Source organism: Alligator sinensis, unplaced genomic scaffold, assembly GCF_000455745.1.
Source record: "Alligator sinensis unplaced genomic scaffold, ASM45574v1 scaffold938_1, whole genome shotgun sequence".
NCBI lineage: Eukaryota > Metazoa > Chordata > Crocodylia > Alligatoridae > Alligator > Alligator sinensis.
The window spans coordinates 685,401-697,636 of record NW_005842449.1 but is presented as its reverse complement, the minus strand read 5'-3'; the positions used below and the strand labels follow the sequence as shown (position 1 = coordinate 697,636).

The following is a 12,236-nucleotide window of genomic DNA, read 5'->3' as shown; positions in this document are numbered from 1 at the left end:
AGTGCGGGGGCTGGGAGAGCAGGCAGGGCTGGCAGGAGTCCCCTCCCATAGTCCCCTCCCCTCTCCTCCAGCCCCTCTGACCCCTTATGCACCAGTACTGGAGCCCTGGTGCTGAACACGTGACCTGGTGAGCCATGCATTTCAGCACCAGGGCAAGGGGCCAACCATGGAGACACTCTGGCAGCCAGAGCATTGGGGGGCTGGTGGGGGAAGGGCCAGGCAGGGCAGGGATTGCGGGGGCTGGGAGAGCAGGCAGGGCTGGCAGGAGTCCCCTCCCATAGTCCCCTCCCCTCTCCTCCAGCCCCTCTGACCCCTTATGCACCAGTACTGGAGCCCTGGTGCTGAACACGTGACCTGGTGAGCCATGCATTTCAGCACCAGGGCAAGGGGCCAACCATGGAGACACTCTGGCAGCCAGAGCATCTCTGAGGAGAGACTGGGGCACCTGGACCTCTTCAGCCTCCACAAGAAAAGGTTGAGAGGCGACCTTGTGGCTGTCTATAAATTCATCGTGGGGGCGCAGAAAGGAATTGGAGAGGCTCTACTCTGTGGGGGTCACAAGAAATAATGGCCATAAACTATTAGAGAGCAGATTTAGACTGGACATTAGGAGGAACTTGTTCACAGTTAGAGTGGCCAAAATCTGGAATGGGCTCCCAAGGGAGGTTAGATGGGCATCTGGCTGGGGTCATCTGAACCCAGCACTATTTCCTGCCAGGCAGGGGGTCAGACTCGATGATCTATTGAGGTCCCTTCCGACCCTAACATCTATGAATCTATGACCCAGCCTCCGGTTGCCTCAGGGCACAGTCTGGGACCATGCCCTGCCCTCTTTTTTTTAGTTTCATTTTTTTTAGATCCCTGGATATCCATTTTTTTGTTCCTGTATGTGCTTCTTGCCCCGCCTCAAAGGGGTTTGAGGCGGGGCAAGAGGCATATGCGCGTTCATCTGGATGCACCCTGTTAGTCCAAACCTATTCCCATTATAGCCACGACAAAATTCCCAGGAAATCTGTAGCAAAACTCTCAGCCATTGTAATAGGATTAAGCACAGACCCATTGTCCTCACATTAACAAATAACAATATGAGAACTGAAGGTTCTGTATTCTTCTTTAGGTGTTGTCATTAACACCTGAAACAGTTTAAGGGATGTAGCAATTTGCTTTGCTTTTAGGAATAGGGTAGTGCTATCTTTACCCTAACACAGCATTGTACTTGTACATTATATTGGTCTCAATCTCTGGTGTCTTTTTCTTGGTACTTTGCCTCCCTGAAAGTTCAGAATAAACTTTCATTAAAGGTTAGTTCACCCACCATCTGTTTTGCAGCCAAAAATAAATATTAATTTTCTGGGAATTTAAAGATAATTTTAAGACTAGACTGTTTTCTGCAGATTACTGGGAAATATAAAGAATCACAAATACATTTTAAAATCTGTACAATTACAATGGAGACTCTGACATAAATGCTGTGAAAGTGCTGTCTGATTCCTGAGTTCAAATATGAAGTGAACAGAATAAATAACAAATGAGCACACTTCCAGCTATAAGCACAGCTATGTTTCTGTAATCAGTTCCTAACATGCTCATCAGCATGTTAAAACAAATGTGGTTGAGATGAGTCAATAAGCAGTAGCATGCTCATGAAAAAAACACATTTTTTGCTTACACATCACATTGACCAATCATGCTTGGATCAGTGCATTCTGGGGAAATCTGGGAAACTGCATGATGCTGCCTCAGCAGGGGACATATTTAGAAAGGATGTGCATACAGAGTAGCTCCAACACTGTTGGGACCGCATTTTCTGTAGCCTTGAGTCGGTGAGGCATGTTCTTAAAATTTCTTGTGTTGTGTGGAAGGGGAGTGGAGCCCCTTGTGTTCATCCTACAGAACCTACAAAATTTGCAGTTCCTTAGTATGTTAATTGAATGAATACAGATTTGCCCTAAATTATCCCTAAGCCTAGATTGTGTTTTACTTGCATTCCTAAAACATGCTCTTTTATATCACAAGATATCCCTCCCTCTCTTCTCTCTCCTGCTCCCTGAGACCGAGAGCTTTCATGGATGCTTGGTTCCAGTGGGTATACAACAGAGAGGCAGCTGACAATATCCTGGGCATACAACATAAACCACTATGTGGGATCAAATGTGGCATAGCTAGTGACTAAATGATATAATTATTGTTAAAATTATTTATCTGTGAGAGATCATAAAGGCTCCCCGAAGGCAGTTATTCTATCTTAGGCAAATGTGCATTACAACATTTTTAAACGTAGGTTTTCAAAACGTGTAAGTTTTCACTTACTGCTTCTTACTTTTGAAAATAGTATTAACCCCATACTTTCTCAAATAGATATGTGTAAATTGCAGTCAATGATTTATGGCAAATACCTGTAATTTCCTCCTTACTGACTCCTTTTGAAAACGTGCATGACAGCTCAAATTTACAGTCATCAAATTCAAGGGATAGAGTGTAGCCCTTATTTTTCACTCACTTAAAATATTGGATTTTTTTTACAACACATTACAAATGCAATCCTCTGCATGAAGAGGAAGTTGATTTTCAGGAATCTTTGGGATTTAGTGGTCTTGTGGCTAGTAGACTTCATCGTGAGAAAGCCTGACTTACTGAGAAGAATCAAGAGGGTATGCAAGTAATACTAGGAAGAAAGAACAAAGAATACCCTTTCCGTACTCCCTTCCAATCCAAGAACAAATTTAGTGATGGTGTGGTCTCTTGGATAGATTAGGCACCCACTGAGTCTGTTCTATACATGTGCAGCAAGGCTGCTTTGATGCGCTGTAATTAGAGCATGTTGGAGCAGACTCAGTACATCATACTGAGTACCCTACATACATACTGTATAATATATGTCTATTTAGTGGCCACATTTCCTGTAATTACCATACTCCAAGACCCCAGCATCTTGTGTATCAGCATCCCCACACTGAAAAATGGTGTCGGGGCACTTTAAGTAAAGCTCATTCAACAAGGTTTAGTTAAAATGCCCCCATTGCCATTTTTCATTGCAGGGACACTGATACATGAGGTACCAGGTGCTTTAATTAAAGTGGCTCTTTTACTGGCAGACAGCACAGTTAAGAGAAAAAACTGGGATTTTATACACATGTTCCAGGGGTGGAGGTGCTTTTAATTAAAGCTGCTCTAATAAAGGTGCCCCCCACTCCAGGAGTATGTGTATAAATTCCCGGTCTTTCTCTTAACTGTGTGATCTGCTAATAACACCTCCCCTCCTCCCCTCCCCCCCAACTCCCTACCGAAGGGATTATTTCAGGACTTGATGTTTACCACCCTAGTTAAGAAGTCTTCTACATAACCTCTTTGCTGGCTGCCAGGACAGGTTTGGCATAGCAGCAACGACGTGCACCATTTGAAAAGCCTTTAGCTAAGGGGCACTCCTCAGCTGCCTGAGACATCAAACAGTCATTCTGACTTGAAAAAATGGATGCTTGGCACAACATTTCAAGTCATTTCATCCCCATACTCAACTGTTTTTTCTTCTCTGAAGAGTGTTATTAGATGTATGGGTAAAAAGTGATGAATAATGCGTGAATTATTATTTTATACAAGATAATAGAAGGAAAAAATCCTATCCCTTATCCAGTTTCTTCAGAAGGCAATTTCCATAGTAAACAGCATCTTACCTTTAGATATGCTGGGGCTTAAAACTTACATAGGATCCAGCCAGCCACTGTGAAGGTGTTGAGACCTAACCAAGTTATAAATGAAATGTACTTTCTGGAGCAATCTAATGGTTGTCTCCTATAAATAGCATGGTCATGTAGGTACTTAAATATCTATCTTAAAGGGATTCCCAATCATGGAGCATTCTATTATTCTCTTTTCTTTATTATTTACCCAATAGTTTTTATCCTATACTTATTTCAGTGAGAACTGCTTTATTTTTCAGTCTATTTATTATACATAATTATACATACATATAATATATAACTATTTAGTGGCCACATTTCCTGTAAAATATTTCCTGAAACACATCCTTACTGTAGAACCATAGAAAAATAGGGTTCGAAGGGATCTAAGAAGGTTACCTAGTCCAACCCCTTGTGTAAACCATCGAGGCCAAGTGCTCGTCTAACTTGCGTTTAAAAACTCCCTCTGGAGATTCCACAGCCCCTATAGATACTATGCATTTACTGTGGTTGCCAGTGTTTTCAGTGAATTTAATGATCAAATACATGACCATTAAGTGAATAAAGAACATCCATTAAGTGAATAAGGGAGATTTTAGTAAAAGATACAGGAAAAAAAAGATTAGATTTGCCATCTTTCCTAAGAGCATCTCTTTGACCTGATGATCTTAAACATATTCCAAACATCTTCTCTAAAGTAGTTCTGCTCATCAGTTCTTATAACAATGATTGATCACCAGCAATCCATTTATAAAATTGCATGATACTTTAGAGCAAAAGTAGAATAGTGCAGTTCAGCAAATAGGCTAGAGTACATCAGTAAGTTATCTGTTTGCTCCTCTCATGGTTCTTTTACCCTGGGAGAATTTCATTGTCATAAACAACCTTTTTTTTTAATCCAATAGGGGACAATAATGGAGTTTATGTGAAGGATGCAAGCATATTTTACAGTCAAGCCCATTTGAGGAGCTAGGAATGAATGTAAATGCCTAGTAATTACTCTTTGCATAATGTGCTTTTGGAATATTTTTCTTTTCTCTGAGGCTTATTGTCAGTGCTAAACCCACCCATTAGAACAAGAACAGAGTTTTTATTAAAAAAGAAAGGCAAGCTCTTTCTTGAAATTATTATAGATATAGTTGGGGTCAGAAGCTGAATTACAATGAACATAATAAACAGATGATCACATACCAGGCCAGAGCCCTAATGTTTCACTTACTTTGGAAATTTTCTGCTTTGCAGGCATCTTAGTTGCATTAGATTTTTTTTGGTGGGCTGGGGGGCAGGAGGAGGGACGGGGGGAGTAGAGCTGCCAGAGGGTCAAAACACTTGCTGCGGAACCAGCGTTCATGAAGGCCACAGAACTGTATTTTTTTCAAGAATATACCATAGAACAATTAGATTTACAAAGTACCTATTAATATCAAAATGTGCAATGATTAATAGCATCTGGAAGGAGCTCTCCTCTCATGCAACATAGCGAATTTGGAGCTTCCATCAGATAAATTTCTGTTAGGTCTCAAAATAAAGGACTCTATTCACCTTAGTTTCCAGAACTTCTAAACTTAAGATTCCTTTCCTCAGAAGAGTGTCCAGACTTCATATTATCTACTAGTGCTTTCAACTAATGGCCATGATGTTTGCAATTGTAAACCTTTTGCCAGGCCCTGGCTGGTAGTACAAAGGCTAGGTTAAAGTTTGGGGGTTGTGATTTGAACTCCCCCTGAGAAAACTGGGAAAAATATCCTTCACTGGGGGTCCTAAAATAACAACTTCCCCACTCACAAGAAATGTATTATCAAACAGAAAATAAAAGTTTATGAAAGGGAAAGGAGAGCAACAAAACCATGTCAAACACCACAACAGTCAAACATCCCAACTATTAAAAAATCCCAAATATCAAACACACCTATTCTTAAGTAAGCCAACTAATAAAGCACTATGCCTGTGCAAAGTGACTAGTATTCACTTTAGATACAGCCGACTGGGGGGACAGTGCTTCAATTCATTGATTCGAATCACTGTCCCAAATCAATCTGGCTGAATCTGATTCGGAGACTCAGCTCCTACCGAATCTCTGAATCAGCCAGGCCCATGCCCCCAAGCCCGGCAATGGCTGCCCTGCCCACCCCAGCTCCCGACTCTTTTGGGGAAAAAAAAGCCCCGGGACAGCAGGTGCTGATGGGTGGGGGGCGATCCCCACTCCCCCTCACTGCCCCACACTGAATGGGGGGGCTCTGCATGAGCCCCTGACCCTCCCCACTCCCCCAGACCCCTCCATGGGTGCCCTGCCTGGGCCAGCTCCTGCCCTTTAAGAAACAAAAAAAATGAGAAAAGCCCTGCACTCACCATTCCTGCCAGCAGCGGGTGATCCCAGGTGCCCTGCACCTGGGGGGCTCTGCACAAGCCCCCTGAACTCCCAGGCTGCTGCAAGAACAGTGAGTCCCGGGCTTTTCTCATTTGTTTTTTCTTAAAGGGCTGGAGCTGGCTGGGCGGGACACCCGTTGGGAAGCTGGGGGAGCAAGGGGGGGTAGAGGGGCAGAGCCCCCCATGCAGCATGGGGCAGTGGTGGGCAGCAGGGATCACCCCCCCACCCAGCAGCACCTGGTGAGCACCAGGGCTTTTCTTTAAAGCACTGGGTGCTGGGGTGGGTGGGGAAGCCATGTGGGGGAGAGGCTGGGAGAGTGGTTCCCCCATGGTCCCCTCCCCCAGCTGCCTTTTCCCTGCCCCTAGTACTTACCAGCTCTAAGTCTTATTTTCTGAAGATTCGGAGAGCTTTGAATAAAATTCAGATCTTTAAATTGGTCCCCAGATTCGATTCAGATTCAGAGATTTAGCCACCGAATCGGGACGAATCTCCTCTGAATCGAATCACCACCCAAAGCGTCGCACAGCCCTATAAAACACCCTTGGTCTTTCAGTTTCAGTCCTTATCTGAAACTCCCCTACCCCTAGGAGTTGCTACTTAACCCAGTCCAGTAGGGAGGGAATTTCCCTCTGAATGAATCCCTCAAGAGATCATGTTGCTGGCTACTATCCCAGGGTTGCCCTGAGATGCCTGTTGGTACCACCACCACTCAGAGCCAAAGATTGCTGCCTGCTGCTGCTCAGGATCTTCACCACCTCTCAGGAAGCACCACTCAGAAGCACCCCTCTGAGGTCACACTGCCTGAAGATGCTGCAGCTCCTTGTCAGGTTGCCAGAGCAACCTTACATTTTCAGGTCCTCATTTGCCCAGCAGCAGCTCAAGTAGGTCCATTTCTTCATATCCCATGCTGCTTGTTTTGATCTTAAACTGAATAGTATAGTCCTAGGACCCTAGCATATAATTAAAACTTATAGTTCCCTTTTTTTTTATCTGCAGAAAAATGTGTTGTGTTGTATGTTATGGTGCATTACACCATCTGAACCCCCCTTTTCAAAATCCTAGATCCACCCATGAACAGGCTCATAACCTTTTGAACTGGCATGCCAGATGAAATTATGCAAATTTTAGACCACACAGTAGAACAAAGTTCTTTTATCAGAGCACATGACCAAACATATATATAAGCAGAGTTGCACAATTAACTAGCACTCATTTTGTCCTCAGTCACTAAGTAAACAAGTAGACATTAACCCAGCTGAATGGCAAAAGTATTGCTAATTTTTGCTGTATTATGATAAGGTGTGTGATATTTGGTGGCTTTTTTCTTAAAGCTTTCAACTTTTAAAACAGTAACTGCAGACAACATTAATATTAAAAAAGAAAATTTAAGTAACTCACGATGGTAGAGGAAAGCGTCTATGTGGAAGCTCAAAAGATTCATAAACTAGTGAACACATTTAACAATGCCAAACTAGTATTTTTAAGTCTTGGGATCTTTGTGCCTGGTCCATGATTTTTTATGAGATTTCTTTTTCTCCCCTTGCACTGAAAATTCATTTTGCTACTTTTTACATTCAGGAATAATTCATTTAGCATATTGGTGAGTATGTATATACAATGGATATTGCTGCTGTTAATTTTAACTGAAAGGCACTTAGAAACTGGTAGTAGATGTCACTGTAAAACTGATGCTAGCCAGATTGATAACCCTAAGTAAAAATTCATCATTTCACCCCAAAAATATGAAATTTGTTCTAGTGCTTATTTAGAGACTTAAGAAGATTTGTACAGATGCTTAGGAAGATTCATGTAGATGAACATGTAATTAACAAAAATTATTAGTTTGTATGGACCTTTCAGAAATGGTGGCCCACAAGGGTAAATATTTAAAGGTGAAAATTATGAAGGACACATTCTGGTACTTAATGTATGTGAACAGACCCTTTTGGTTGTCACCTGCTGGATAAAGTTGCATCTTTTCAGCGTTCTCATCATTTTTATTGTTCCTCTCTAGAGTCTTCTCATGTTGTCTGCATCGTTCTTAGAATGCAATGCCCAAGATTTACACTGTATTTGCATGACACTGTACTTTAAATGAGCAGCCTTAAAGCCTATTCATCCAGGGTGAATAGATTGTTAAAATCACTTTACAGAGTCTAAATTTGTATTAACAAGCAAAAACAAAAGCTAATACCATTAGTCTTTTATGAATTTTAAATTATCTTAAAACTGGACAAGATTGTGTTTCTGTGGTTGGGTTTTCTTAATATTCTTCTTTGCTTGCTGTGCCCTTATGTTTCAATCCTTATCCTACAACAACTGTTGTAACACTGTTAAAGCATTGGCATGCTCCTAGACACAGCACTATTACAAAATGCAGCTAATATTATGGAGCAAGTTTATACTATTCCACAGACAAATGCAAAGCTAATTTATCACTTTCACATACAGCACTTCAAGCACTCTCTCTGTTCACCTTCCTGCAGTTTCTTTACAGCCTTAGCTCTTAGGTTGGTTAGCATTTTAATTACTTATGAACAAGTTGGTTAATTGGACTGAAAATGCTTAACCATTACAAGCAGTTTTTAGATATGGTGCATTGTCTCTTGAATACTTGATAATTCTGAATCTTGTAGGAAGGCCAAAGTACCTACTGTTTATCTGGAGCAGTGTTGCAAAGATCTGATCTTTAAAAGAAGGTCTCTTAATTGGACACACATGATATACACAAGGTGCAGTGCTGTGATAAGACAGGAGTTTGCCATCTGCAAGGTGAATATATTAGTTCTTTATGTTCTGTCATGATTATATTGCTATCCTTCCATTAGCTGATGATTTTATGCAGTTCTTATTCCTTTCTTTTAAACTTGGTTGGTGTTCTTAAGTAGAACTCCATGCAATTTTCTGGAAAAGTGCAATCTCTTTGTACTCTACATAAATGCATTTTGAATAAAATAAACACAAGCATGTCATTTACGGAAGGCTGGTTAGAGATAAACTAGGGTAATCTAGCTGAAATGGGGACTGAAATGTATTTGTACTTAATATACATTTATTTTTCTGGGTATCTAGCTAAAGCTTGGAAACTCTAAATCAGACTTAATCTGCAATAAACAGCACAGAAGTTTTCATGTGCTGAATCTGTCTCTGCCAGCTGGCATTGCTATCAAGTATATAATGCTCAGGGTTTTAGAATCCACAGACAAACTGTTCAACTGCACTGTCTCTTCTGTATACTGTAATCAAGTATCTATTCAACAATACACTAGCAAGGAATACAGATGCAAAAGGCCAAGATCCTATTCCGCCTATTAGATGTCTAAGCCCACACTAACACATGGCCAAAAAATACACATCATTCCTTAGGAGAACAATCTTGCTCAGAGCTGCAGAAGGTCATAGCTTGCCCATTCTAATTATGGTCAACCTTATACGTCTCCAAAGCATGCAGGGAGTCACTAACAGCCAGGCAGCAGCAAATGGTACACATGTCTGGAGGAGAGGGGAGTGCAGGGCTGCACAATACCTACATTCATCATCTTAGGGTAGGAGGGAAAAGGAAGGCAGCCCACTGACCTTATGCCAAATTATCTAGTGGCTAGGACAGTTGCCCAGAAGTTGGAAGGTTAAAGTTTGTCCCCTCCAACCCTAAACGATCTGAACTCACATCTCCCACTTCTGAGGAAAGTGCTCTAACTACTAGGCTATGGGCTAGGGAATGGAATGGTACATGGAGGATAGCACTATGTTCATTCAATTTTTAGCATGGGTTTCTTTATTCAAGTCATATTTTAATGAAAGCATAATCTTGAATTTATTTTGGTTTACCAAGAGATCTATGGGGAAAAAAGGTCTCTTGCTAAAATCTCTGAAAAATCTCTGAAAAAAAGATTGTTCACTTCATGAATATAATGATATAAAAAATTTAGGTTTTATATTCCTACATGTTCTTTCATTATTGTTTCAGATGTGCAGTTTTGGCAGTCAGAAATGGCATCTTTTTAGTTTGTATGAAATTTGACAAAACTCGGGGAAAATAAAATGCAAATGTGTTCAGAGGAAACTTGTCGACATCTCTCTCACCCATGTAACCTGAGTATTGTGAATTCATACTGCCAAATGTCAAATCTTTTAAATCACAGAAAGAGTTTGCATTGTAAATTTTCAAATCTATCACATTCTATGGATTTTTTAATCAATAAAAAGATAGGGGGTGGGGCATCGTTTTCCTACAAGATCTGTTTTATCTTTTAATTCTGTTTTTCCTGTGAATAGCCATAAGCTAGTAAGAAATTGTATCTGATATATGTATTTCACCCTATATTGGTGTCTGGCTACCGTTCATGATGAGTAATTCAGAATGAATATATAATTAACCTATATATTTTTAGTATGTTGGGGAGGAAATAAAATGAAGAAATAGGTCTTACCCCACCGGAAATTACTGATGCTTTCTCAAGTCTGCTATATCTTTGTTATGATTTTGGGCACAGTTTAGATAAAATGAGAGTGTGAAGCCAGGTGCAAAAAGAGAATCTGCCCAAAAAAACTAAAACCATAATTTATCTATAGCTGAAAGCTATAGAGAAGATTGTCCTTCATTATGCTGGCTAAACAGGATTTGAAGAAAGAATCTGCATAATTGTTTAATTTTATTGTGACCAATCCCTAATGAATTCTACCAGTGCAAATATTTTATTTACTCAACATAAAAAGAAAAAAATAGTAAAATTGTAAGAAGACCAGAAAATTGATTAATAATCCTATGATTATTTTGTGCTGAGTCTTTCTGAGATTAATATTCTTTCCCACAAGTCGTGTTCAGGTCTTAGCTCGACAGGACTACTGGGAAATACCAAGCTTTTGTTTCCTGAGCCTTGTAGCTGCATCTTGATTTCAATAATGACACAGTAATTAAATTTAAAATGTTATATTGGCTTTTATTTTGTTTTCTAGGTCCATGGGGTAGGTGTATGGGAGATGAATGTGGTCCAGGTGGTATCCAAACGCGAGCAGTGTGGTGTGCCCATGTGGAAGGATGGACAACCCTACCCACGAACTGTAAACAGATTGAGAGGCCTGAGAACCAACAGAACTGTTTCAGGGTTTGTGATTGGCACAAAGAACTGTATGATTGGCAGTTGGGCAGCTGGAATCAGTGCCAGCCAGTTATTTCAAGGAGCATTGAAAAACCTCTAGAATGCATCAAAGGAGAAGAAGGAATCCAGATGAGAAATGTAACTTGCATACAGAAAGCAAATGGGGCCCCAGCTGAGGATGTCATATGTGACTACTTTGAGCCCAAACCTCGCCAAGAGCAGGCATGTCTCATCCCCTGTCGTCAGGACTGCATTATGGCAGAATTCTCCCCCTGGTCAGAGTGCTCCAAGACCTGTGGCAATGGGCTTCAGCACAGAGCTCGTCACATTGTTGCTCCAGCTCGGTTTGGTGGCTCTGCCTGTCCTAACCTGACTGAATTTCAGATCTGTCAGTCTAGCCCATGTACTACTGAAGAAAGCATGTATAGCCTAAATGTGGGACCCTGGAGTGCATGTTCTATGCCCCAGTCAAGACATACAAGACAAGCAAGGAAACGGGGAAAGAACAAAGAAAAAGAGAAGGACAGAGAAAAAGGAGTACGGGATCCTGAGGCTCGTGAGCTTATTAAGAAAAAGAGAAATCGAAATAGACAAAACAGACAGGAGAACAAATATTGGGACATACAGATTGGGTATCAAACCAGGCAGGTTACATGTACTCACAGGAATGGGAAAACAGCAGATTTGAGGTAATCACTGTTTATTTATCTGAACATCTGTGTCTATCTGTGAAGTTAGACCTTTAAGTAATCTGTATATAATTTCCTAGTAGCTGTATTCCCATCTTGATATTAGCACAGCATGATCTGTTTCCACTTCTAACTCACCTTGTCAAGTTTAGAAATTCTCCAAAAGAAATTTAAAATAGCTTAATACATGCAGTTGATCATACCTTATTAAGCATTTCTATACTAGGTAGCCTTTGTTAATCTAGCTAGTTTTCCCAGAAATTTTACTGAAGTCCTAAAATTATTCATCAAATATCTCTTCTTTCTCTGGAGTTTTGGAACAGTTTTCTGTATCAAGTGAAGCATGCTTGAGAATTGATGATATCTCCCTTATTGGGTTTAAAGTTTTGGGATCAAGCAGGAA

At 40.8% G+C, this 12,236-nt stretch overlaps 1 protein-coding gene across 9 annotated transcripts in view; it reads left to right on the top strand.

The window, feature by feature from the left end:
- Positions 1-12,236, top strand: part of THSD7A (thrombospondin type 1 domain containing 7A) — a 555,303-nt gene that overhangs the window by 310,837 nt on the left and 232,230 nt on the right. For all 9 annotated transcript variants that reach the window (XM_025212153.1, XM_025212155.1, XM_025212154.1 and 6 more), the window contains one exon: positions 11,002-11,833. In XM_025212153.1, coding sequence (XP_025067938.1) covers positions 11,002-11,833 — 832 coding nt within the window. The remainder of the gene's footprint in view (positions 1-11,001; positions 11,834-12,236) is intronic.